At 54.5% G+C, this 26,394-nt stretch overlaps 9 protein-coding genes across 9 annotated transcripts in view; 4 read left to right on the top strand and 5 right to left on the bottom strand.

Annotated features, from left to right (window-relative positions):
* PUNSTDRAFT_88901 (uncharacterized protein) overlaps positions 1-1,455 on the top strand; it is a 2,514-nt gene extending 1,059 nt beyond the window's left edge. Inside the window, exon 4 of the mRNA XM_007385141.1 lies at positions 44-1,455. Coding sequence (XP_007385203.1) covers positions 81-1,067 — 987 coding nt within the window. The 5' untranslated portion in view covers positions 44-80 and the 3' untranslated portion in view covers positions 1,068-1,455. The remainder of the gene's footprint in view (positions 1-43) is intronic.
* A 2,206-nt stretch (positions 1,456-3,661) lies between these two features.
* On the top strand, positions 3,662-4,531 carry PUNSTDRAFT_135613 (uncharacterized protein; the record flags this gene model as incomplete). The annotated part of the gene is made up of 4 exons (XM_007385140.1): positions 3,662-3,795; positions 3,843-4,032; positions 4,080-4,103; positions 4,160-4,531. The coding sequence occupies 4 exons, from the start codon at positions 3,662-3,664 to the stop codon at positions 4,529-4,531; spliced, it is 720 nt and encodes a 239-aa protein (XP_007385202.1).
* Positions 4,532-4,949: 418 nt separating this feature from the next.
* On the bottom strand, positions 4,950-7,959 carry PUNSTDRAFT_144526 (uncharacterized protein). The gene is made up of 8 exons (XM_007385139.1): positions 7,594-7,959; positions 7,306-7,539; positions 6,937-7,254; positions 6,467-6,884; positions 6,090-6,412; positions 5,997-6,032; positions 5,897-5,947; positions 4,950-5,845 (listed from the first exon to the last, which is right to left on the bottom strand). The coding sequence occupies exons 2-8, from the start codon at positions 7,438-7,440 to the stop codon at positions 5,162-5,164; spliced, it is 1,965 nt and encodes a 654-aa protein (XP_007385201.1). The 5' UTR covers positions 7,441-7,539; positions 7,594-7,959; the 3' UTR covers positions 4,950-5,161.
* Positions 7,960-9,565: 1,606 nt separating this feature from the next.
* Positions 9,566-10,243, bottom strand: PUNSTDRAFT_45485 (uncharacterized protein; the record flags this gene model as incomplete). The annotated part of the gene is made up of 4 exons (XM_007385138.1): positions 9,566-9,707; positions 9,759-9,787; positions 9,847-10,172; positions 10,225-10,243. The coding sequence occupies 4 exons, from the start codon at positions 10,241-10,243 to the stop codon at positions 9,566-9,568; spliced, it is 516 nt and encodes a 171-aa protein (XP_007385200.1).
* Positions 10,244-10,490: 247 nt separating this feature from the next.
* On the bottom strand, positions 10,491-10,900 carry PUNSTDRAFT_135609 (uncharacterized protein; the record flags this gene model as incomplete). The annotated part of the gene is made up of 2 exons (XM_007385137.1): positions 10,491-10,655; positions 10,712-10,900. 2 exons carry the CDS (start codon positions 10,898-10,900, stop codon positions 10,491-10,493), a joined length of 354 nt encoding a protein of 117 aa, XP_007385199.1.
* A 152-nt stretch (positions 10,901-11,052) lies between these two features.
* Positions 11,053-14,832, top strand: PUNSTDRAFT_45484 (uncharacterized protein; the record flags this gene model as incomplete). The annotated part of the gene is made up of 3 exons (XM_007385136.1): positions 11,053-11,651; positions 11,847-12,065; positions 12,507-14,832. The coding sequence occupies 3 exons, from the start codon at positions 11,053-11,055 to the stop codon at positions 14,830-14,832; spliced, it is 3,144 nt and encodes a 1,047-aa protein (XP_007385198.1).
* A 266-nt stretch (positions 14,833-15,098) lies between these two features.
* PUNSTDRAFT_19762 (uncharacterized protein) lies at positions 15,099-15,404 on the bottom strand (the record flags this gene model as incomplete). Its single annotated transcript, XM_007385135.2, has 1 exon — positions 15,099-15,404. A coding segment is annotated over one exon (306 nt), but the record flags the coding sequence as incomplete, so codon positions are not given.
* A 6,388-nt stretch (positions 15,405-21,792) lies between these two features.
* PUNSTDRAFT_135607 (cytochrome P450) lies at positions 21,793-24,097 on the top strand (the record flags this gene model as incomplete). Its single annotated transcript, XM_007385134.1, has 12 exons — positions 21,793-21,919; positions 21,976-22,073; positions 22,125-22,216; positions 22,274-22,317; positions 22,374-22,471; positions 22,532-22,707; positions 22,785-23,029; positions 23,099-23,165; positions 23,224-23,246; positions 23,304-23,742; positions 23,813-23,874; positions 23,940-24,097. The coding sequence occupies 12 exons, from the start codon at positions 21,793-21,795 to the stop codon at positions 24,095-24,097; spliced, it is 1,629 nt and encodes a 542-aa protein (XP_007385196.1).
* Positions 24,098-24,329: 232 nt separating this feature from the next.
* PUNSTDRAFT_135606 (uncharacterized protein) lies at positions 24,330-26,102 on the bottom strand (the record flags this gene model as incomplete). The annotated part of the gene is made up of 1 exon (XM_007385133.1): positions 24,330-26,102. The coding sequence occupies one exon, from the start codon at positions 26,100-26,102 to the stop codon at positions 24,330-24,332; it is 1,773 nt and encodes a 590-aa protein (XP_007385195.1).
* Between the last annotated feature and the right edge of the window lie 292 nt (positions 26,103-26,394).

The following is a 26,394-nucleotide window of genomic DNA, read 5'->3' as shown; positions in this document are numbered from 1 at the left end:
TTCCCGGTACCTATCATAAGCCAGGTACTGACCTATTTTATAGCCGAGGAGATGGTGGAATTCTCTCCGGTGTCCGTGGCATGTGCTTGAACTTGGAAGCCGACAACGTCGGTGTCTCCATCTTCGGTAACGATCGTCTCATCAAGGAGAGTGACACCGTCAAGCGTACCGGCCAGATCGTCGACGTCCCCGTCGGCCCTACTCTCCTCGGTCGTGTCGTTGACGCCCTCGGCAACCCCATCGACGGTAAGGGCCCCATTGAGGCCACCCAGCGTAGCCGTGCCTCGCTCAAGGCGCCCGGCATTCTCCCTCGTCGCTCGGTGAACCAGCCCATGATGATTGGTATCAAGCCCATCGACGCCATGGTGCCCATTGGTCGTGGTCAGCGTCGCGCTCGCGCTGCTTCCACCCCCCGTCTGCCGTTTGCCCATTGCCGAGCGGTTGCCGCCGACGCGGTTTCGCTCGGCGCAGCTTCCACCACCACCGCTGCCGTCTGCCCCTCCCCGCGTGCGAGCGGCCCACGCGGTCTCGCTCAGCGCCGCTTCTACCCCCGCACCTGCCATTCGCCCAGTACCAAACGCGAGTCGCCAACGCGATCGCGCTCGGTGTCGTCTCCTCCTCCCGCCCTCTTTCACTCAATGCCGAGTGCAAACCGCCAATGCGGTCGCGCTTGGCGCAGCTTCCCTCCCCTCCCGTTCGCTCAGCCCGGAGCGCGCACTGCGTATGTCTTCCGCTCAGCGTCCCCGCTGCGCCAAAGCACCCACCTCCATGGTGCCAGAGCGCTCGACATCTGCTGCGCCAACGCGCTTGCCCGAGCCCGAGCCCGCGTGTTTGTCCCGGACTGCGCCAATGCGCTCAACGCGTCCGCCTTCACCTGCGTCAACGCGACCGGCTCCGCTGCGCCAATGTGCCTGATGTTTGCTGCGCCAATGCGCTTGCTCCGGACTGCGCCAAGCCCGCTGCCTTGCCATCCCCCACCCGGTGCACCCGTGCTCGACCCCAACCTGCCTTCAGTGCTAGACTCTGCGGCAGTGCCGTGCTCCATCCCGCCTTGCCGCCGTGCTTGATCTACCCAGCTGCCATGCTTGACCCTGCCTCGCCTCCCATGCTTGAAGCTGCACATCTCTCATGGTCGAAGGCACGTGTTTCCCGTACTCGAAGCTCCCGGCAATGGGTGACGCTCGGTCTCTCGCCCGCTGCTCCCGACCTGCTTTACTCGTGCCCCACTCAATGCCACTCTGGCACCCCACGCTCGGGGTGTGCCGCAGTTGATTCGACATGCTCATCGCAGCAGGCTTGACGCACATGCCACGGGCGGCTGAACTCTAACCATAGAGTTTATTGTAATGTAATACATCAATGCCATCTGTTTTGGCTCCCCATGAGATATGGCACAATAAGAAGAAGATTGAATCACACATATGTATACAGATTCCTGCACAATGTAATTATAATACCTGATGAATGGATAGTACACATGACCAAATTCTGAAGACATCTAACAAGATGTGACATGAAGTCTGGAGGTTTCTGGTGTTATTTGAACCAAAATATATCATATTGAAGAGATGATTGATGTTACAAATCAGCAAAATATGCCCAAAAAGTTCATAAAATTCCACATATTTGTGAACATTTTGTGACAAATGCTCAGGGGGACCTTCCAGATATCCTCATTTTTGTACTTATGTGCTCCTATTAGCTCCTATATGCTCCTATATACTGTAAAATGCCCCAAAATGGCTTTATCTGTATGGATAGTCCAGTAATTACTTGGCATTCCCCCCCTTTATGATACTAATTCCCAGAGGGGGTGTTTCCTGATGCTGCGCCTGGTTGGGTGATATAAGGTGGCGCGGTTGACATAGATGACACGAGGCCTGACGCCGGTGGTAGTGGTTGAAATGGGTTCGTTGCATATGCATCGCCTGTGGCACGCGGAGAAGAGGTAGATAGGTAGGTAGGTATATTTCCGGCGCGGTCCCAATAGCGGAACAACCGGTTGCCGCACCGCACGCCAATACGTACGGCTTGGTGCACACAGTGCATCCACGGTTCCCGTGAGCTGTATAACAGCCGACACACCGCTTCAGCACTGGCGCAAGTAACTAGGTACATGTATGTGCTACTATGTGCAATAGAGAGCTTTCAATTTCGATATATATCGACTTTGAAAGCTGTCTAATACATTACCTAGCGGCCGCCCACTTCAGCCGTCGAGTGTCGACACAGGGAGTTCCGATAGTGCATTAAAAACCACCCACCCCTCAGCAAAAAAACCTTGTAGGGAAAAACAAAATGGGGGTGGGGGGAAAAGCATCACACAAAACAGCCCCGCAAGACATACAACGAATGGGACACCCGGGCAAAGAGCACGGAACACGGGTCATGGAAACAATCAGGTTCAGTTCATCTTCGAATGCGCAACGCAAAGGGACAGGGGGGCGAGCAACTTGCGATAGTAACATCGAAGGAGTGTCATCCGGACCGAGTCCGACGCATCCAAGGTGTCAGAACACCACAAACATAACATAAACGTCGCCCAAAGGTCGCCCAGAACATCAGAGGTGGAGGGGGGCAGGTACGGCGACGGTGGTGAGGAGCGCACGTCGATGGGCCAATTCGATATGCGTAGCGTACACGAACCCTTGTGCGTCGACACGCTACAGTAGGCATAATGTGGGCATAGAACAGGCATTGCGCAACGCAAGCGGGAAAGGGGGGTTGGACCGCGCAAGCGACTTGCGATAGTAGCATGGAAGGAGCGTCATCCGGTCCAGGTCCGATCCATCCATCCATAGCCAACGGCCGCGGAAGAGATCGGTCGCCCAAGGGGGGGGATGTCAGGGAGGGGGAGGGCCGGACATCGCATGCAAATTGCGGAGAGGGCATCACAGAAACGACATCCGGACCGAGTCCGACACATACATCCGACACATAGGTGTCAAAACACCGCGGAGTAGCACAATCGTCGTGTAGCACAATTGTCGCCCAATCGTCACCAGGAGCGTCATCCGGACCGAGTCCGATGCATCCATCCGTAGCAAAGGTGTCAGAACACCACACAAGTAACATAAACGTCGCCCAACGGTCGCCCAAGAGGATGATGGAAAGGAAAGGGGAGATGGGTAAACACTATCAGACCCTGGTCGTCCTCGCGCGGAGGAAATAAAGGCGAAGGTCAACCGCATACCCTATATCACTACAAGCTGACAGCGAGTATATATTGAAGTACTCCGACGTACGCATGTGGTTACGCAACGCTACATCACTAACCACAGACGGATATAGAATGTAACTTACTTCTGTATTTGCAAGTCAGACACGCATGAACTCGTGAAGGTCACACTTTTATGACATCCTAACAAAACGTCAATAAAGCACATGAAGAGCGGTGGCCCTCGACTTAACCTTCCTATCCGACACGGAGTACGCCGAGAGCGCGACAGATAGTATTGACGGCGCGGTTGGCGTGCGCGCTTTGCTCCTTGTCACGACTTAACTATGAGGCGAAGACGGTAACCGGTTCTGTCAGGGTTCGGAGCAGGCCAATATTGTGGAGGATATGGATATACGTCCGGGTATCGATGATATTGATGCTTCTGCCCCGCCGAGATGTGAATTCGTGGATTTTCACCACCGAAATGTGGACACGTTGAAAATGGCGACGCCGATGGTGCCAAGCATCGTGGGCGTACGTATACCCTCGTGGCCACGTTGTGCTGTGCGTGACGACTCGTTCAACAACCCCACCGCCGTCGTCGCGCGCATGCAGGAGCTTGGGATCTACCTCATGTACGACATGCGATGAACGTACACGAATCTCACTGGTGTCGCGAAAGAGGTGGACCGGACCAAGAACCGGCCGAACTCTCAACCGGGGACGAGCCCAACGGATGGGAGGACCCGCTAAACGCGACCCAGCTCGCGTACGATACGATCTACGGCCTCGACTGGGGCTACCACCCCGTCAGCCTCGTGCTCAACTGCCAGGACTACTACTTCACGGTGTACTCTGCCGGCGCGGATATTGTGATGCAGGATGTGTACATGACGGTAACGTCACATCCGGTTCGCAGTGGGGCACGGTCTGCACTCCAGACGTACGTCTCTCCCTGCCTTCTCTCTGTCGCTGCTGCTGACACGTTAATAACTCCAGTACGGCGACTGCGGGTGCGACAACTGCAAGGGCTTTTCGAAGACATATCCGACCGGATTAGACTCTTTCCACCCCCGCCAGCAGATCCTCGGCCCCGAACTCCCTCAATCCGTCTGGACTGTACCTCAAGCCTTCGGAAACGACACATACTGGAAACGGTATCCGACCGGAGCGGAGTACACCGTGTTCGCCGCGCTCACTATCAACCATGCCGCGACGGCTGTCGTCGCGTGGGATCAGCCCGCGCCAGACGACCTGTTCGCCGCCGCGTCTGCACTTGCCGCCGCGCCCGAGCCTGCCAAGGCGTTCATCCTCAGCCCCGAGGCAGTGTACACGCAGAGCGCCACGGATCGCGTCGACGTCGCGACGTGAACAGTCGGCTCACGAGCGTTGCTGCTCGCCACGAACCTCAAGTACGAGGTAAATGCAGTGCCTATCCCAGCGGCGCTCCGTGCGGCGGCGAGGGCTGGGTTAAACCAGGTGTTGGATACCAGGGCCAAGATCGTGGGGGAGAACACCGTGTTGGGGAGCGTAGGAGCGTAGGAGCGTAGTGACCAGCGCGTTCGTACTCGCTCGGTGATGTCTTATGTGCGAGAATACAACGATGTGCTGCTCAATCGATCTCACATAAACACGCCACTTACGCGTATCGAAGAAACATGCAATAATGAAGAGCGTGATCGCCTTAGGCGCTATTCAACGCCAAGCAACTCGAGCGTTCGATTACATGATCGTGATCGTCAATAGCTTCGTACAAAAACCTCGACAACAATTCATGGACACGGAACCAAGAAAGCAACCTGTAGATAACACGGGGATGTCGCAGCACAGAGTAAACCGGCGCCATCGACGTCCGCCTAGATAGCATTGCGACAGCGTATGAGGACAGCATGACGAGAGGGAAGCGCGGAGCGGGACCGATGCATAGCGACCTCGGATGTGGACCAGAAACGATCGATCGTCATTTCATCATATGCGATCATTGCGTGTGCCTACCAGCAACTAATTGTTCTCCGACTTCGCCTTCTTGCGCGCAGAACTTTCAGACTCGGAGCTGCTTTTCGCATAGGCGGCAGGATCCAGTCTGAACCCCGTTCCAACAGGGTACGTTCGTGATTCGGGCTGTGCGGGTTTTGCTCGCGGACGCTCCGGGCTCGGCTGGAATGGTTCAGTAGCGCCAGCCACGCCACGCGTGCCCGTTTCGCCGAAGGTCGCGATTTCGTCATTGAAAAGTCGGAGAACCTGCGAGTGTATGACGCCGGGCGTAAAAGCGTTGTATGCCCGATACGAGAAGATGAGTAGCTTCCACCATTTCCGCACGAACGGTTTCAAACATGCCATGCTCGGGTGAAAGTAGCGAATAACGTAGTTTTCCATGTCTGCAGGGTTCTCAAACAATTCGAACTTGTTGGAGCGGAGTGTCTCCTCGTCCGATGTGTCGAACAGGCAGTAAACGATGTTATGCAGAGTCTTGGCATATGTATCGCCTTCAGGGGGGTCCGAGCGCAGTTCATCGCGCAAGCGACCGTCATCACGGCGCACAAGGCAGACATAGATGAGAACCCAGAAAAAGGATTCGATGTCATGGATGACACCTTGCTTGATGGGCCCACCAGGACGTTTAATGGCGTATCTATATGGCCGCCCTTGAGGCAATAATTCAGCACTCATGAATGCCTTGGTTCCCTGAAGAGAATGTTTGAAATCATCGACGTTAACTAACAGGATTCACCGTACCGTGTGTATAAATCCTGTTTCCGAATCGGCATCCACGTTGGGCCAGCGCGCCTGCCAGAGTCTCAATCATACTATGCGTCTCGGTACACCCTGTACTCACGTCTGGCTCGAGCTCAGGTATGATATAGTCTGGGATCTGCGTCTTCAGCGTCAACCTCTATACGATGATCGTCCAGTCAGATTGGATACGTACCCCTTCCGGCCAAATGTCCAGTGCCGCCTCTTCCAAGAAAATGTGTGCATCGCGTGGTCCAAAGCAAGCCAACAGTTTCATCGCGTCCGTCTCCTTGAGATCAATGTCATGATAGGTTTTCTCATCTTCAACAAGTACGGCAGCCCTCTGAGAGCTTACGCTCCATAGACTGGGGGCAGACATCATGTGGTCCTCGTACTTCTTCCCATGATCAAGATCAATCAAACAACCCACTCTGCCCGTCTTATCCTGCGATGTGATCAGAATATTGCCAGGGCTGATATCCCTGTGCAGTACGCCACGGAACCACAGGTCTTTGTGGCCTATAAATCATATCAGCATCCATAAGGGTAAGCACATAGTGAAGTCTGACATACCTTGGATGGCGTCGCGCATGGCGTTCAGCAGCACAGGTACGCTCTTGAACCGCTTGAGTTCAATGCCACGTGTCAACATCAAGGTGTATGTCCGGATACGGTTGCATGGGTTGTACTGTAATACGGTTTGAAAATTGGAATGGTCGGTGACTGCGGTGTGAACACGTTGATCAGCGGAGTTCGCGTCACTCCGCTTCCTCTTGCCACGCTTGGGCTGATCTCCTATTTTCGTGGCGGCGTCCTGAACCGTAGTGCGTCCTCGAATCACGCCGAGAGTCTCGTCACGGATACCACCATCCAGATAAGCATCCCGGGACCATAAAATTTGTACGACAGGAGAATTGCCGAGGCCGCCTGGAATCATGTCAGCTTCCAAGCCGGCTGTGTCATCGCGCCACAACCGCTTCAGGACATATAACTGATCCCCGATGGTAGTCAGCAACAGGTAGGCGGAAGGAATGGCACCTTACCTTTTCCGTGTCCTTGACATTGTAGACGTCCCAAACCGTACTCCCGCTTCCGAACATAGCTGCCGAGCGCGCGAGGCTAAGGGCCTTCACTGTTTCAAACACCTCCACTTCACCGTTCTGCGATCGAACCGTGATTCGCCACTTTGTATCGTAAATGTCGCCCCCAAAGTCGGCTGGAATGACAGTCAGATCCGAGGTACAAACAGCTTCGAGCTGGTGATTCCGCGTTCGCAACAGCTTCATATCGGTGTCCCAGCCACTACGCAAGGCATCCATTCGATAGAAAGCCATGATGGTGCGAATAAACAAGAGCGGAGACTGCATAAATACGCATGAGGAGGCAGTCTAACGCGAAGGTAAGGGACTCGCCTCGTGTATGTCGAACGCACGGTGCGTTCCCACCAAACCGGACCTGTCGCACATCCATATCGAAAGCTCCGTCCCGCAGAGAAGCAGGCCAAGAACGAAGCGACGGTTAACTTGTTCGGAGAGAACCATGCGCATATAGTTCCCAAGCTGTGCGAGGGCAGGCGCCACAGTATCGTCGTCAGATTTCTTCTTCACTTCTACCGGGGAGTGAACGCGAGTCCAGTGAGGAATCACCTAGGTATAATGGATCAGACCGAAACAGTGACGGATATGAGGGAATGGACGTACTTGTTGCTCCTGGTCCAGGTTTCGCTGTCCGATTGTCGCCAGGATGTCAGGGCGGAGCTTGGGGGCTGCTAGGTTTGGGGATATAGGAGAAATATTCGCGCCATCCGTCCACAGCACACTCGTACGCGGTTCGTGACCTAGGGTTCGAAGTGTGTCGCCGATTGCAGTGGCAGCATTGACGAAAGGCGCGTAAAGCTCCTGCTCCTGCTCGATCTCCAGTGGAAAGTCTTTCCAGAGACTGATGTTCGTGTCGTAGTGTCCGGCGTCCTCCAACTTCTTATAGACCTCATGAGCTAAGTCGACCTCATCACCGTTTGAGCCGAGAATGTCTTCAAGGAAATCAAGAGTGTCAATGGTGCAGGCACGACCTCCCACCTCGGCGAGAACCTTGGTAGTCATTTCACGCGCCGATGTAATGCCAGCCCTATGGTAAGTCTGGGAGGTGCTGGTGTTGTTTGGAGTGAGATGCTGGTGGGTGGCGTAACCCCCCTCGGCGTCCTTGTAGGATGAAACCATAGGATAGGGTCTGTGGCTAGTCAGATTGGGATCAGGTGAACACCGAGGTGTCGCGGTCTCAGACGTGAGACTTTAAATGTGAACAAGACGCCACACAGCAAGAACATAGGAATACACGCCGAGTCATGCTTATCGACCGCAACCGACGGTCGACGTTGCATGCTATGCCCCAAAATGGACCCCCTTGTGTCAGATTTCTGGGTGGACACTCTGAAATGGATGCGTCGAACAACACGCCTTTCCCGTGCCCCCAAAACTGATTGTTATCCAAACCTGTCGGCTCCTCAACGGGCAAGCCAAAACCGGGAAGTGGGTACATGATAGGGCCGTTGGAGAACCCAGGTTTTCCAGGGCGGTGCCCTTCATCCGATCGATGGGGGGAAGTGCAGAAGCATTCCTCGTAACAACATCCCAAAAATATACGCACCATGAGCTCCTCGTTTGATTGGTCCCCAGTGTATATTCTGAACCAATCCTGGAGTCCATTTCGTTATGGATGCCTCGATTCCATGATAACGCGAGCCCGCGTGTGAGCGGTTTCCCCTTAGTTCACTCACCTAGTCACCAGGAACGATCACTCCCTTGTCTTTCATGTTAGAAGATGTCCATCGCCGGGAGAAAAGGCCAATCAGCACATATTTGAGATCTATTTCTCTTCGACCACTGCTTATCCGACAAGGTTAATGCCGTATTGGGACTCATCAGACAGGCAAGCATCCGATCGCCGTTGCAATCAATCACGGAGCAACAGGCATTGTCGCCGAGGACCTGCCCACCTCAGACAACCTGCACGCTTCCACGCCTGCCCTTGCTCCCGCGCTCGAGCCTGTACGCACAGAGCGCGACGGATCGCATCCTCGTCGCATCGTAGATGGTCAGCTCGCGAGCGGTGCTCCGCAAGCATGTTTTCTTGCATTTGTTCTTGTTGTGTTGACCAAGTGTTGGTTACCGGGGCCAAGATCGTATGAGAGAACATCGTGCTTGGGAGCGTAGGGGCCGGCGCTTTATGCTCGCTCGGTAGCGTCTTACGTTGCGGGATTGAAAATGGCGTACTACTCAATCGAATTCTGGGTCAAAGGCGCAAGACCTGCGTGGCTTTCTTGAACGAAGCAAACAGATCAAGTGCACGAAGAACGGTTGCTTTCCACTGGGAGATGACAAGCAACTCAGACGTTTGGTCGCATGGTCGTGATCGTCATAAATTCGTGATAGTATACAAACCAAGACAACAGGAACGAAAGCAAGAAAGCACGATTAAGCGAATGGACATCATTGATATCGATATCCGCTGAATCTCGGCCAAGGATAGCATTGCAACAACATATGATCAGAGCACGATGAGAGCGAAGCGCGGAGGCGGAAAACAGGCAAAGCGTCGAACGACCGTCAATGTAGGCTAGGAAGAATGAACCATCAGTTCAAATGCGGTTTTTTACCGCGTGCGCCTACCAAAGATTCAATTCCCCTCCATCTTGTTCTTCTTAGGGACAGGACCTTTGGAGTCGCAGTCGCTTTTTGCATAGGCGGCAGCATCTAGGGTGAAACCTGTTACGTGTGTGATCATCTCGCGCGACAAGATTGACGTTGGGCCATTCGATCTGTCAGAGTTTCAGTGGCGTTGGAACTATCTGAGTGGCTCCAGTACTTACGTTTCTTTCAAGATCAGGTATGATAAATCCTGGGATCTGCATCCAGCGTCAGCTTGTTTGAAACACGCTCGACGAGCGTTGAACATACATCATCCCAAAACGTTTTAGCCTCGTTGATGAATAGCACCGCCATTTCCGGGGTTCCCATCGCAGCTAATAGCCTCGACGCGACCGCCTCTGTGAGTGTCGTATTGTATCCCAACTTGGCGCGCCTGATGACGAGTGACACGTCATAGTCATCAATATCTGTTCCTGCGATAGGAGCCTTTGTCATTTCCTCTTTCTTGTATTTCTTACCATGGTCAAGATCGATCAAACATCCCGCTGGGCGATCCTTGTCCTGCGACATGATGAGAATATTGCCAGGGCTGATTTCCCTATACAGAACGTCCCGGAACCATAGGTCTTTGTGCCCTGACGTTAGCAGTTAGCGCCGATGAGGTGTCATACGCGCTGTCGGTCTTACCTTGGATGACGTCGCGCATGGCGGTCAAGACTCAAGAGCGCAGGGAAGTTCTTGAAGCGCCTAATCTCAGCGCCACGCGTCAACATCAAGGTATAGGTCCGGATACGATTACGTGGCTTGTACTGCTGTACGGTGGTAAAATGGAGATAATCTGTTACGGCCGTGTGTACGCGTTCATCGGCTATATTCACGTCGCTCAGCTTCCATTTGCCCGGCTTGTAGTGGTCTCCTACTTTCGTCGCAGCGTCTTTGATCGCTGTACATTGTCAGATCACCACGAGAACATCTTCGCGAGTCTCGTCGGCTAGGTAAGCATCCCTGGACCACACAATCCGAACAACAGGAGAATCCTCGAGGCCATCCGGAATCATGTCGTTTTCTAGGCTGGGTGATTCATCGCGCCACAACCGTTTCAGCACGTACGGCTGACTCTGTATTACAGCCAGCGAAAGGGGTACATGAGACAGAAGAAGGAAAATAACCGTACCTTTGTGGTATCATTGACATTGTAGACGTCCCAGACCGTAGTCCCACTGCCGAACATAGCGGCTGAGCGCGCGAGGCTGAGGGCCTTCACGGTATCGTACTCCTCCACTGCTTCGCCTTCCGAACGACCGGTGATTCGCCACTGTAGCGCTCGTATTGCATACACGCCCGGAACGCGTCTCAAGCTCATAGAAATCGTACTTTCCCACGATCATGTGCCGATGTCGTTTTTCTGTCCTTGGCTTCCCTGCCCTGATAAGTATTATCACACTCCTCCCAAAGGTTTGAGTCCGAAATTCCTCACCATCCCGCACCATCACCGTCGCGTTGACAGACACCACGATGAACGTACTATCGCTCGTAGCTTCTGGAGTCTCGTCGCTACTAGGCGCGACCTCTCCGAATCGCCCGTCTTCCCCTCTCCACAATCCGTCCCGCGCCGACATCGTCACCGTCCGACTCAGCCTCCTCCACCTGCTACCCATCGAGCTCGTCGACCAGATTTTGCACGAGGCCGAATACTACACCCGCTACTCGCGCCGGCTCGATGAACAACTGCCGCGCACCGTCTCGGCGAGCAACCTTGCTCACTCGCGCGTCCTCGTTCGGACGCCGCCGATACCTCGCCCAGAGTCCATTGTGAAGGTCACCATCGTCACGGAGAGCCACGATCAAGGATGGAGCAGCTTTCCCGAAGACAAGGGGACGCACAATAACAGCTGGACCTGGATCGACCTCCGCGTTTGCGACAGGGAGGCGGCCGACGTGCCCCTGGACCAGGTCGTCTTGGACCGTCACTGCTCGGGCGACCCATTACGGTATTATGTCAACCTTCACGCGGATAAGCGGTGGCAGAGGAAAGAAATGACGTTGGAGCGCCATCACGAATTCATTAAACAGCTGAAGTCGGGGGACATGCTGATGTTGTGTGCGGAAGCGAGGTGAGTCATGAAAGCTCGAATGGTGGTTGATACGTCTCCTTGGCGTTAACGATTACTCCTGCTCTCAAGGTTTCCGGGGTGGACGAATTCTGTCCGTGCTGCGCAAATAGAAGTACAGTGCTTTCTGTGATTTGTATTCACACTCCAACTTGACATCGAATCCTACGCATCTGCCTGATGTTTTCGATTGCTCAGAGCATGGAAGGAGATGCTCTCCGTAGCTGATTCGTACCAGTTTTCATCACGATCTCTACAGTCACACCGGGCACGTCTGACTGCTATTTACATCGGTCCAGGTATCGTGCCGACAAGAGCTTCGTTCATTCCAGCCTGTCCTCCCGACTACAGTGCTCTGATACGACTGGACTCGGGTGTGGATCATCGCCTCAAGCCGCTCCAGGCGAATGGTAGTTCGTACGTGTATCTTGGCCAGAGTGCGACCATCCCATCAACGGATGTCTTGCAGGCGATTAGCACGAAATGAAGACGCTGCCACCCACAACAGGCGATTGTACCCTCATTTCCGCTGTGGACGCGCCGTGAACACGTTGAACCTTTGAGGGTTCACGCATGCCGTACACCCGCCCTTCCGCGAGCACCGCCACATCATGCAACGAGATTCCAGGTCCTGTCTTCTGCCCCGAGAACGCGCTGGAGTTATGGATCCTCTTTGTAGGCGTGTTAAGCATGCATTGCGCCCCACAGCACAGAGTCCCATGGTCGTGTTCACCATAAGTATCAGCGCAGCTCGCGACACCGTCCGACCTGAACCACCAGCTTCATACCACCACTACGGTACGAAATGACGTCCCGTTCAAGCGTATGATTATTCAACTGACGCTACCCTGCTACCAGATTGCAAGTTCTACTCACTATGAGCATCAACAATAACCCCGCAACATCATCCTCTCCCCCGGCAACCAGCACAGACGTCCTCTCGCTCGCCCCGTCCACCAAGACCGCCGCCCCGGATCGTATGCGCGACCGCATCAAGGCCAAGCTCGGCTTCGGCGGTTCACTGCGGAAGAAGCGCCTTAAGGACCTCGAAGCGGAGGTACTCGCCGGCCGGTCCGGTAACGCCGCGCTCCAGGAGCTCCTCCGAGAGCGCATCGCGGAGAAGGAGGCAGCCGAACGTCGAGCGGAGGAATTGGAGAGGGAGGTGGCTGCTGCGAACGCGAGGAACGCGGAGGCCGCGAGCGTGAGGGAGGCGGAGGCGATCGCCGCTGCTGAGGCAAAGGCGAGGATTGCCGAACGAAGGGCGGAGGAGCTGCAGAAGGAGGTGGACGAGGCCCGTTCACTGGCGGACGGGAGGGCCGTCGCTACAGAGCAACGGACGGCTGAGGTGGAGAACGCTGCGCGGATCGCGGAAGAGAGGGCCAGCAGCGCGGAGGCCAGAGAGAAAGACGCTCGCCGGTTGGCTGAAGAACATCAGAGGGCGGCGGAAGAATCGAAGGCCAGGGAGGCTGAAGCGATAGACAAGGCCGACGAAGCATACGCGAGAGCCCAGGCAGCGGAGACTCAGGCCGAAGCCGCTCGCATCCAAGCTGCGGAGGCGGAAGCTAGGGTGAAGGAGATGGTCGCCCGAATGGCAGAACTCGAGGATAGGGAACGTATCGCCCAGCGAGCCGCCGACGAAGCGCGCCAATCCGTCCAAGCTATGCAGGCAAAGCTTGCGGAAGGGAATGCCAGGGCGGAAGACGCGAAGGCCATGGCTCGTGCCGCTCTCGTGCGGGCTGACGAAGCTGACGCGCGAACTGAGGAGGCCGAAGCGAGGTTGCACCAGGCCGACCGCCGAGTTCACGCCGCGGAGGCGATGGCGCAAGAATCGCTGGGGCGCGTTCAAGACGCTTATGACCGCGTCGACGAGATTGAGACGACGATGCGGCTGGCGAAGGCCGAGGTGGAGGAGGCCGAGGTCAAGTTCGAGGCTGCGGAACAGCGCGCGCTGGATGCGACAACCCGTGCTGCGGACTTGGACATTCAGCTTCAGGACGCCCACGCTCGAGCTCGTGAGCTGGAAACACGGGGAAAGGACGCTGAGGCGCAAGCGCTCGCGTTAGCCGCACGAGTCGCGGGGCTGGAATCCGGAATACGTGCGGCGGCATCCGAGCTGCGAGAAGTTCGACGAGAGCTAGCTGAACAGGAATGCATCGTGCGCGATGCGGAATCCCGCGCACTGGATGCCGAGGAACGAGCGGCGAATGCCGATGCGCTGGTACGGGAGGCCAACGCGCGGACGGCGGAAGCGGATGCGCGACGCCAGGCTGCAGAAGACCAAGCTCTGGAAGCCGGCCTTCGAGCCGGCGAGGCGAAAGCCAGGGCACTCGGCTCTGCGATGCGGGTCGCCGAAGCGGACGCGAGGGCCCTTTCGGCGGAGAAGATGGTGGAGGAAGCTCGCGCCAAGGTCGAACAACTTGAGAGGCAGGTCGTAGAGGCGGACGAGATGGCCATGGAAGCGGAAAGGCAGGCGAGCGATGCGAAGCTCCGCCTTCAAGACGCCGAGAAGAGGGCGCATGATGCGGAGACGCGCAACCAAGAGGCCGTCGCTCGTCTGAGGGACTCCGATTTGCGGATCGGACGATCGTATAGCAGGGCCGAGAAGGCGGAAGCCCGCTCACGCGCCGCAGATGTACGCGTTGAGGAAGCGAGCTCTCGTCTGGCTGAAGCACTTGCGAGAGCCCGCCAGGCAGACGAGAAAACTCGCGTGCTTCAGTCGCAGATGGACTCCTTTAAGGGGAGGTTGCTGGATGGGCAGGCACAGAGCGACGTTGTGAAGGAGAAGATGATGGAGGCCAATGCTCGAGCTGCGAAGGCAGAGTGGAAGGCGCGGGAAGCCGAGAGCAAGCTACAAACGGCTCAAATCAAGATCCGCGAGGCGGAGAAGTCAGCAAGGGAGGCGAGGGTGCAACTCTCGATGGCGGAGGCGAGGACTCGGGAGATTGAGGAAAAGGCGAAGGCGGCGGCTGCACTGGCCAGAGACGCGAGCGCGCGGATCGCCCAAGCGGATGCGCGTGCGGAGGAAGCAGCGACGAGGGCACAAGAGGCGGAGCAAGGATTGAAGACGATGGGAGAGGAGGAGGAGAAGCACGCTCAAAACGCAACGTATGGGCGTCGAACTCGGGCGACAATGGTCGCCGTCTACATGGCTGCTGTAGCCGTCGGTGCATCTACCCTTATGTGACAATTAGTGTGATGCTGTTTCCCAAACGTTATCAGAATGTATTGGTCCCAACGTAGTTGGCAGTCTTGCCTTTCGAATATAGCGGAGCATCAATGGACGCATTGATTACACGGTGTACTCGTTCCCGCAAAAAGTATGGAAACGCACAGCCACAATCCCCATGCATATCGCACAAAGTGGAGGTTCCAACTCACGAGCGCACATAGTAATGGCAAGTATACCCATGTTAATATAAACTATACAGTGTATGGATCTATGCTAAGGACTCAGAACTTGGTATGCCAGCCTCGAGCTTTTTTGACTGCTTCTACACGTGCATCCATCTGAGATGTATGCCTCTCAACATCCTTGTCTGATATGCCATCCCAAGCCTCCCTCACAGCCGATTGGAGGGCCTCAATGGATCGGGAGGAACCCTGAATATCTGCCACACAACTCTTGAGTAATAGCCAGATTGGTTCAATGGGATTGAGATCCGGTGAACTTGCTGGATGCGGCAGTGACTTGATACCGAGTTGCGAACGGGCCTGATTTGCAAGGGCACTTCGGTGCGCTGGTGCTCCATCTTCCACAACCAGAATCTCCCTTCCCTGCTCGTGTGATAGCTGCCTGACATATGTCGATAGCAGGCCTCGAAGGACCTGTTCAACATACTCCTTGCCACCTAGCCCTCCCCTTCCCTTTGCACCCGGTACTGTCGGCGGCTTCTCCAAGATGATGAGAGGGCCCTTCTTCTTGTAAGAGATACAGCCCCATACCATGATCGATTTCCTGCCACTACGGAATGTGGGCTGAATCGTGTCAAGCAGAAATTCTTCTCCAGGTAGCCGGGTGACCTTGCGGTGCACAGGACGCTCTCCCAGCTCAATAGAGCTTTCATCTGTCCATACTACTGAACCCCAGTCCCTTCCTGAGTTGGCTCTAGCCCAGGCAAGTCGCTTTTTTGCAGCTACAGCCGTGAGAAAGAATTTTCGGCGTGCTATTCGTCGGTGATAACCAGCTTCTTGCAAAGCCTGCCGAACTTGGCGGGCAGACACAGTCCCGACACGGTCCGAAATGGCATGATATGTATCAAAGCGATGTTTTCGAGCCGTATGGATGATTCGGCGACGATCCCGGTCGGTGAGAGTGCGTGGCCGTCCAGACCTGGGCAGGGATTGTCGGGTATGGTAGATCTGATCACGTCGAACAGTCTTCTGGCATGCTGATGCAGAGGCTCCAACTTTCTCTGAAATTTGCTGGTATGTATATCCCTCTTCTCTAAGCGCAAGTATACGTCCCCTTTTCGAAGGGGTAAACTCAGTTGTACCGCGAGGAGCCATGCGGAAAGGCGAGGAGGAGAACCGCGCGTCAATCACGTGCTGGCGTTTCCATACTTTTTGCGGGAACGAGTACGTAACATTTTGTCGGGATAGAGACGGCATAGTAGTGTTCCCAATGTATCAATGAGTTTTCGGTGGAGCATAGAAATCAATCTGGGGAAGAACCGTGGCTGAGGAAGACCAGTCACCCGACGACGCGAGGGCGGTCATTGCCAAACCCTCCCATGTTCCCCCTTCTCTCCAAGGCCAAGATCGTTCACCCATATCAAGGCCATCGTGCCCGATAAGGTCCGCGAAATAGCAGTTGTAGCCCCGCCGGGGCCTAGTCGAAGCCCACGCGTCACATTCGACGACAGGAACGAATCTTTGCATCCTTCTGACCAGATTCATCCGTACAATGAGCGCCACGACTTTACGCCAGCATGCATGACGACAGGCACCCATGAATCCGTGCTGCTTGATACGAATTGTGTGAAGCGCATGAAACTGGAAACAGGTACGAATCCTGGCTTCCTCTTCCAGAGATCGGATCCAAGGGAATCCTATTGTGGACGACGTGTCCACGAGGTCAATAGATTCGAGCGACGGTAGGACATGCATGCCTCCTTGTCGATACTCGGAAATGGCGCCGAACATGGACGTAATCGTGGAACTCCCCACCAGGATCAAAGACCTGACTTGATCCATGTTTTCACGGTATCCGAGCAGAGTACACCACAGGTTCACATCATGAATGTCCGCGCCGTTTATCAGGAGTGAATGATAGTCGAAAGCCGGATATTGTGAAGCAAGGCATCGTGCGACATGCGGGCCGGTGCTGGTTGGAGGAAGATCGTGAAATGCCACATACATGTATAAATGGTAACACCATTTCATATTGGTAGGATAATCCTGAGGCCGAGGCCGGCCGACTCCGATCGCAAAAACGTCCTTCGAGACGGCGAGGGACAACTGGGTTTCGTAACCGGCCCCTTTTCCGTAAAACGACTTGACGATGTCGAGCATGGAGGAGCAGGCCGCAGAATCAGGACCGCCTTCTACGGAAACGCTCACCCTAACCGGTCCACCGCAGGAAAGACTCTGTACGATACCGGCACAGCTCCATATTTCTCCAGCCAAGCGGAGGTTGCGGAGACGGGGCATATGCACCCTGATGGGTGGCTCCAGTACTTTCCCAGCGGTTGCGTGCGGAAGATGCCCTTCCCATACAAGACTATCCAGCGCCGACATGCTCTCCAGGCACTCGAGGAAGCTATCAACCTCGCACCGTTCTCCACGAGGGTACCGGACCTCCAGTTTCCGGAGGTGAGAGGCTGCCGACTGGATAAAGGTCGATTGCCATGGCACTGGCGCACCCTGTAAAGAAAGAATCTCCAGGCGCGGAGCCTTTTTGCCGTACCACGAGGGCATAATCGACTGGGAACCTAAGGATATTTCCTTAAAGCAGAGCTTCCTCAGTAGCGGCAGCTCAGAGGCGCCGTCAGTCATATTGTCCAGAAAATCCGATGGCGCTGTTAACTCCATAATTGCGATGCGGTGCAACTGCTCCGACAGAAGCATTCGTAGCTCCTCATCTTCGTGATAGTATAGCGAAAGCCAAGAAAGCTCTTCGTTCCACCGTACGTGGATAGGGAAATTTGATGTGAACTCGTAATTCAGATGGGCAAGAGATCGTTGGGGCCAGCCGTTTTGGGCCACGTTCCATAGTGACCGCGTCTGATGTGCCACTGAGCGCCACCACCAGCATACCGATGCCACTGCGGGATTACTCCTCTGTGTTGCACCATGTGGCGGAAGATATGAGAAGATCTCGATAAGCAATTCCACAGGGAGAGTGTGGACGGGGCAGTTTGAAATGCACGGTGTCGTTGACGATCCACTGCTTTTGAGGATTCCATGATTCTCCGAGGATAGGTTGATCCTTAAGATTCTCCACTCCTTGGGCGGCGCCATAGGCGTGAACCGAGAAAAGCTAAGATGTGTGTCAGAACCTATGTTCCACGTCGGAATTGGGACGGTCAACTCACGTTGTGAATACCATGTTATCATGTGGCGAAGGGGCTCGGTTTGACGCGATTCCTCAGAGACCAGGAAGAATGATATCAACGGTGTTCAGAATATCCAAGAGTTTGGACCGATGACCATGAACGTGATAATCAGCGTCGTCCAAGAAAGGGCCAGGTTGCGGACGCCACATAGGGCAGGCCGGTAGGATTGCTGGAAGACAGGTTCGTACGTGGATCGATGGGGATATTTCCCACAATCGGAATATCCCAACCGAACTTAGAACTTACAAACCTACACAGCACACTGGCCTTTATATCATATCCGTGCAGCACTCCATGGACTGTGTAGAACGTTATTGACATCCGAGAATTTGTTGGGATGTCTATCGCACCTTGTCACACGCAGTCAATGAGTATCGGCTGCCGAAGCCCTGTCGCCGCTGCCGCCACTCTTGCCACCCTTGTCTCGAACATACCTTTCGGGGAAACGGGTACAAGGAGACTCAACCGGGAGAAATTGCGACACGAACCGTGGGGCGCATTGATTTTCTGACGAGTATCACTGTCGTGAGTGTTCGTCTTGAGCAGTGGCTGACTATGCCAGCTGAATGCATCGCAGTAATCTTCTAATATTCTTCCGACGAGGCAACGGTGCGGGCAAGACGGAAGATCGCCGTATTCCTATCGGTCCTAGTCCGCATAATGCTGGTACGGCGATTGTCCACGGCGTTCGACGCAGAGTGAAGTCAACGATGACATCTTGTCTTATTGCCCCCTTCAGCTTTTAGCGCAGAGCAGGTCACGCTGTAATATATTCTTCTTTCCAGCGTCCCAGGTGGCCGTGGAACATCGATGCGCCACCTCCTTGTTCGAAAAACCACGCCCTGTTCGCCGATACAGCTGGCTTCCTCAGAAATTTTATTTGGGCAAGATATGACGCAGAGCAAGACCTGTAGTATAATGTGCAACGCGACCAGTTCGTTCGTCGTACTAGCTCGGTTCGGAGCCGGGGCATGCGTGGTGGGGTAACGCCTCCAAGACTAAGGTCGTAAAAATCGTGCGTTTTCCACCATGCACACATTCGAACCGTCCTAATCCCCATGATGTCAGTTGGTTCCAGGGTCAGACAACCACAATTGAAGCTTCCAGCGAATTGTGGGGCGTTAGGCCAGGAGTACTCCCTCTCGAGATTTCAACAGGCTGGGGCGTCTTACACAGCCACCAGACGGTGTCGAAGGCGTAATATCGGTAGGCAGGTTGCCAACACAGTTTAGATGGTTTGGATGTTCACGATGCTCTAGGGCGCGGAACGAGGAATACGGTAGCCATGGTTGAGGAGTTGTGCGTCAGCACGAGAAATTCTGGACGCAGGGAAGCAAGGTCCGCGACGGACGTGGCGAATCCGAGAATGACTTCCGTGATCTGATGAGACTGATAGGGAGGAGGGGCGACGCAGTCAGTCTCCACCTCGTGTCGGTATGAACCTGAAGACGCGAACGTTACCTGCACAAAAAACACTCCTTTTCCCGTTCGCGACTCTTCCGTTTTCAGCCTCGAGAAGAGCTGTCTACTGCAATGTTTGCAGACACGGCGGATGAACAGAAGGACGTCCAATGAGGAAGTCATCTCCATCAAAGTGCGCCGGGACACGAATGCGCAAGTCGATTTCGGATCACGCCGTTGCGGGAGTCACTGTCGAAGAGATGTCCTAGCATACAGCTGAAGTTCTCTTCGTCTACGCTCAGCAAAGAGTACATGGTCTCGACAGAAACGCTGGAGGTTGAATCGAATGAATCCTGACGTGTTGACGTGGTCCAAAAAGATGTGCAGCAAGTCGCGATTCTCCGGAATCGGATCCCCGTCACAGCCCGCCACACACGCTCTCCTTGACTTGTTGGCTCCCCCTCAATATGTCTATACGCAGATCGAGTTGGAGCGCGCTCGGAAATACGAAGCACTATTCCAGGACCGCTAATGGAAATGACTAGACGCGCTTTGGTCGGCTGCCTAGTGTGTCCTCAAGAACACGATGTCTATGTGGATGAGGAAGTCGATATGGAAGTCGATGCTGGGCCGTCATTCAAGATGGATTCGCTTCGGGATACCAAATTCTGGATCGTCTGCTCTTGCTTCAACCTCATGAAGGACTCGGAGCTCGTGTCCCCGCTATCGTACCTTCGTGACCGACTGCGCTTGATGAGCTATGGCCGCTACTTCAAAAGATGTTCCCCGCGCCGCCAGAACGCAGGGCACCCCTTCGTGTTCAACTATGAAGCACGGGATCCCCTGCACGTTATGTACCCCTTAGGCAGCATTCTTCTCCTTCCTTCAAAGTCTATGACGACATTGACGCTCCACGGAAACCACTGGGGTTTACGGAAGGTCCTCGCAGAGCAGCCCTCCATTCACACCGTCCGCATTTCTCTGACGCCCGGAATACCCTTCGTGAAAGCTTTTTGAACAACAAACCCCTCCACCGATGGCCGGTCGAAGTGGACTCTCCCAAATTTGGCTTCGCTCACGCTGGAGTGCGCTGAACACTACGATGACGTCCTGTGGGAGAGTTGAAGATGTGTTGTCGTTGACCGGAAACGACGGCCTTCCCGTATTCAGGTCGATGGCGTTCGACAGCTGCGGTGACACGTCAGAGGAGGGTGTGAAACGATCCGAGGAGTGCGATCCCAGGGGTGGAAGTGTCATACAAGCCCAGGCTCTCGTCCTCGTCCAGAGACGAGCTATGAATACAAGTACAGAGCAATCTGTTCTCGACGTACAACGTTGTCTGTGCAGTTGTCTGGCTGTATCCTGAAGTATGACACACGGCGAACGTAATTCTCAGCCGTGAGTCTCCGGGGTGATGCTTTCAGCATCGGTAGCACAGGCAACCTTGCGATTTCTGCGCGTCACGTTTTAGTGACGCGTTCCTAGCTCGGTTTCGTCTTCCATCACCTGGACCAGCCAGGGAAATAGTGACAGGCATCCTTTGACTCCCTCGGTTCCGATTCTCTCTACCGAGCTTCCCCGCAAATGAAGCTCCGGATGATCGCTCTTCTGCCCCCTGACGTGCAGCATCGACACCGGGATCGTCGAATCGTCCCCGACGATGCGAATGGGGCAAATGTAAAATATCGTGTTTGCCTTTGCTCTCCCAAGGAGACATCCTTTGGTAAGTCATCCCCCCAATTCTGCCTGTACAGCGCGAACTTTGTTGAACATCCGAACGACAGCATATCACGGGGCGCATGGACCAACGCCAATCCGTATGTATATCAACGTGCACGTTACCATAAGCGCTGCACTGGAGGCTGAAGCTTTCCAGAGCTCCTCGATATGGCAATATTATAACCCAACGAGAGCTGTTTCCGGCCCGTTCTACCTACGGGTTCCATACGGACGTCAACTACGCATTGATCGATGGGTCGTGCTTGCCCTCCGTCCATGCGGAGAACGTAATAAGGCTGAACCGGAAACTTCCAAGTATTCAGGTGCGGAGCCGCTGACCAAGCTTGCTTACCCTTGCTAGCATCTTATTTGAACTGTAAACTGAATTCCTATCAGTATATAAGTATCCGAACCGGCTCTCGAGAACTTCTAGCGTTGTCTGCGCAGATTCTATTGCGAGGCATCTCACGATGTCCACCCTGCTCGTCGTTGGGCTCTTTCTTCTGCTATGGTCGATGTGGTCGATGTACCGCAGATTGGTAACCAAGTCCATCCTCCGCAATCTTCCTAGATTGCCTGTCGCGGGCTTCTTGCAGGGTATGGCTATATATCACCTCTCGGCTACCCACTCACGCTAATATACTGAAGTGCAGGAAACCTCGCAGACATCCTTGATCCCATCGCGGGCATGGAGAAGCAAGAGCTATGTGCCAAACTCGGCAGTATTGTTCAATTCAACGGCTTTATCGGAGTGAGTACGCGGATTCCTCTACGCATGGATGGTCCCTGATGGTATCCCTAGGATGAGCAGCTCTACGTTACCGACCCCCGCGCGCTGCAGCACATCCTTATAAGGGATGAGGGTAAATTCGAAGAACTGAGATCTGTTGTCGGGTACGTGCTTTCTTTCATTTGCGAATCTGGGTGCAGTGCTCGATGGTCCAATTCTAGGTTCACGTTGTTAAACTTTGGTCGCTCGCTTCCGTCTTTGGAAGGTATTTGACTGCAGACGATCGCAATGATGGCTTCATGGAGACATTTTCTTCTGCAGGCGCAGCGCACCGAGCGCAACGAAAAATCATGCTTCCTCACTTTTCCACCACCAACATACGAAGTCTCAGCTCTGTCTTCCTTGATGTAGCCAATGAGGTATGTCTCAAGTCTCGTACTAGCACCGATTCCTGTGATGCTTATGGAACGAATACGAAGCTCCGTGTTACGATCTTAGACGGCGTCGATGGTGGTGCGATTGAAATCGACATGTACCACCAGCTGTCCCGCGCCTCGCTCGAGATGATTGGCAGAGCAGGCATAGGTTATACGTTCGGCGTCTTTGACCAGAGCATGGAGGAAAACGAATTCAGCCATACCTTCGTTAAACTGCTGTAAGTCTTTCTCCTTAGGCCGGTGGTTTCTCCGACTGAACCGCAATTCCACCTCTTCACCTATTTTCCATGTCCAGGCAAGCCACTTGGCCGTTCATGCCGGTTCTCGGATTAGTGGCTTACGTCCGGTCTGGTATAGTCTCCACGGTTATGCGCTATTGCGTCGACCTCCTTTCCGTGAGGTTCCGCAGCATTCGAGACTATCGAGATGTGGTGGACGCTTTACATAAGTATACGACGGACATTTATCAGAAGAGGCAGATGATGCTAGAAACCGGCCAAGGTAGCGAGGACGTCACTTCCGACATTTACACGAAGCTCGGTGCGTTGCTCTCCTCTCGCACAATGTGTAGCTCATGGAAGTGCTACTTACCACTTCTGATTGGCGCAGTCGAGGCGAACAATGAGCTCCCCGAGAACATGCGTATGCCGCCAGAGGTGCTCATTTCCGAGATTGGGTAAGTTCCCGCATTCTTATCGATAGCATTCCTATGTAATAACTTCACTGCGCATTAGTAATATCCTATTTGCCGGGACCGGTAAGCTTCATAGCTATGAAGCGACGACCGCCAACACTGACTTCTGAGGGTATGTAGATACCACGAGCAGCGCGCTCGCCAGATCCTTCGAAATGTTGGCCTTGCATCAAGACGTCCAACAGTGTCTTCGAGACCAGCTCATCGCCACCTTTCCTGAGGACAGCCCGATCGACTACGACGCGCTCTCCTCGCTTCCCTACCTCGACGCGGTGGTGAAAGAGGTCCTGCGACTGCACCCCCCGATCCACATGTGGCACAGGAATGCACGTGAAGACGCGATCCTTCCCCTTCATTTCCCTGCCGTCGGTACGGACGGGAAGGAGATCGACGAGGTCCCCGTGAGGAAGGGTCAGAGCGTGCTGCTAGGTATTGCGGGGTGCAATAGAGACGAACGGATTTGGGGACCGGATGCGGGGGAGTTTAATCCTGCGAGGTGGATGGAGGGCTTGCCGGAAGGCGTGTCCAAGGCGCAGGTCCCGGGTATATACGCAAACTTGTGCGTCACTCTCTTCTCTAGTCCCCCTTGGGCATTGTCAATGACGCTGACGATTAATCCTGGATATCAGGATGACTTTCCTCAGCGGATCCAGGGGATGCCTGGGCTTCAAGTTTGCAGAGATCGAGATGAGTGCGTTGCTCCGATCTTTGAAGCGAAAGATATGGTGCTCACGCGAAATACTTCTCCGTTCGCAGAGGCCGTGATCGCCTTGTTGGTGCGCGAGTTCGTTTTCTATCCTCCTAAGGACCGAATCGTGTGGAAACTGTCTTTCGTGAACTCACCTTGCACGGAAGGGAAGGAGAACGAATCCGCTCGCATGCCGCTGCGCGTCCAGCGATTCAATCGGGCATGAGGTCGTAATACTTGATTATCGGCTCTTGTGCGCCATCAAATGTCGTCGTAAACCGCCGCGCAAAGATGCGTATATATGAATAGTTCGTTATATATATCCGACCACAAGTTCAGTCGACGGTCAGGCGATGTCAGTGTGTACGAAACAGTCTTTTCGGAACCCAACCCGCACACAATGATCAATACATGAGGAGTCATGGCTAGCACAAGGGGGCTCTTTTGAACTGATACAGCTAAACGGCGGCATCGGCTTCGGCGGGTGGGGCTAGGAAGTCTATCTCGGGACAGAAGACCTGGTCGAGCAAGTTATGCGCGCGAGATTCTGTCATGGGTTCCATGTGCAGCCCGTCCCAAGTTGCGCCCTTCCTCCAAGGCCAGGGGCGGTCGTTGAGCTCCATCGCCCCAGTAAGGGAGATATATGCGTCCAAGCGCCCGTTTCTCCTGGATATATGCCGCTGTGCCTCATCGGCGACGTCGACGTCGGTCACGCCCGATAGCGTAAACAATTGAAATATTTCTCTGCGAAGGTGGAGCTCAAATGGCAAGTTGATCTCGGGACCGTTGTCGTCGAAACAGTACCGACCGAACCGAATAGACCGCAGGGGTGTATCTGACCCTCTGCAGAAACAGGCTTCCTCGTCATAATTCTTCAGCCAAAATGGGTCCGGCGTCGGTAACGTGACAAGGACATTCAAAGTAGCGAGTTTAGGCAGCACGCTTGATCCAGCGTTGCGATGATGTCTGACGGCACCAAGCATGGATAACACGGCCGTAGTCCCAATGAGGGTTAGCGAGTCGATCTGGTCCATACCACCGTCCCGAGCAATCATGGCGTACCATGGAGTGATCGCAGCATGGTGAATATCGGATGCATTGATCACAAGGCTTTTGTACGCGTGTGGTCGAAATTCCGGGACCAGTCGGTCTGCAAGCTCTTGTCCTGAGGCGGGCTTCTTGAGAGCATGGAAGGCGACGTAAAACTCATAGCGCCACTTCATCGTCTCCGGATGAGATTTGGATCTAGGTTTGCCGACGCCAATGGCAAAAAAGTCTTCCGAAACGGCGATGGCGAGTTCCGTCTCGTCACTGAACCTGTGCCCATAGAAGGTCTTGGCCGCGTCGATCACAGAAGAACATGCATGAACCCCGGTGGGATGTTCAGCCGATATGCTAATCTGGACTGGTCCGGGGGTTCGAACGCGCTGCAGGATGCGGGTACAACTGGCAGTGTTCCCGGCCAGACGAAGGCGGCGAAGGCGGTACAAGTCCGCCATTGGAATGCGGTTCAGTAAACTCTCGTCTTGGTCCTGCGGGAGACTCGCTTCCCAGGTAAGAGTTTCCAGCTTTGGGAGCAAGGTCAACAAATGGAGGAAATCTTTCATCTGGTACCGCTGCTCTGGAGGGAATCTAATAACTAGATGGAATAGTCGAGCACCATTCAAGAAACTGGTGATCGGAGGGATTCGCGCGTGTTGTAAGCAGAGGTTCTCCAGGGAGGTGACCCGTAGGCTATGCCAGCGAGGGCTATCCAAGTCCGTGGCCCGGGCTTGCTCGTCGATACGAAGCACTTTTAACTTCGGCATCTCCGGCACGCCTTTGATCAACTCGTCCAGAAACTCAAGCCCCACCGCGAGATGCATTTCGGTAATGTTTTGTATCCGTGTTTTCACGTGGAGTGTGAGGTCCTGGTCAGAGAGAATATCGAATACGGCGTGAGGCCCAATGTACCAATCCAGTCGGACTGGTCGTTCTGTCGTACTGCGAGGACCTATCCCGCCAATGCTGCAGAGAGGTAGCGGCGGTTCTAGCAAGCGGAGGAAGCGCTGCGGCTCCCAATTTTGAACGGCAATCATCCACAGGGACGGAACGCTCTTCGCAATTTCTAGCCAATGCTTGCATACGAGCGCGACGGCCGGAATACCTAACAGCGTTGAGGCGTCTGACAAATAAGCGTCTGACGCAAGGTAGACAAATGTCCGCCTCAACACGTTGTCTTCAAGGCGCATGTGGCGGGGCGTATCTGACTTGGGCGTATTTGACTTCGACGCGATTCTCCCGGAAAATTTCATGCGCAGGGATACGCTGGTCAACTTGTTGAGACTTTGATAGTCGCCGCAACACGCATTGTGTAAACTCACATGCGCATCTTGAGGAACTCGAGGGTGAAACAGCGTGTAGACAGGGGGGTGTTGTATATTAGCGGGGTGAAGGATTTAGGTCGGAGGGTATTCAGCGAATCTTCGTCGGGGTGGTTTTAACGCCACATGAAACGGGATAAAGGAGGAGGAGGAAAGGGTT

The sequence above is a fragment of the Punctularia strigosozonata genome (genome assembly GCF_000264995.1).
Source record: "Punctularia strigosozonata HHB-11173 SS5 unplaced genomic scaffold PUNSTscaffold_8, whole genome shotgun sequence".
Lineage (NCBI taxonomy): Eukaryota > Fungi > Basidiomycota > Agaricomycetes > Corticiales > Punctulariaceae > Punctularia > Punctularia strigosozonata.
The sequence above is the reverse complement of the archived record's forward strand: the minus strand, read 5'-3'. Positions and strand labels throughout refer to the sequence as shown.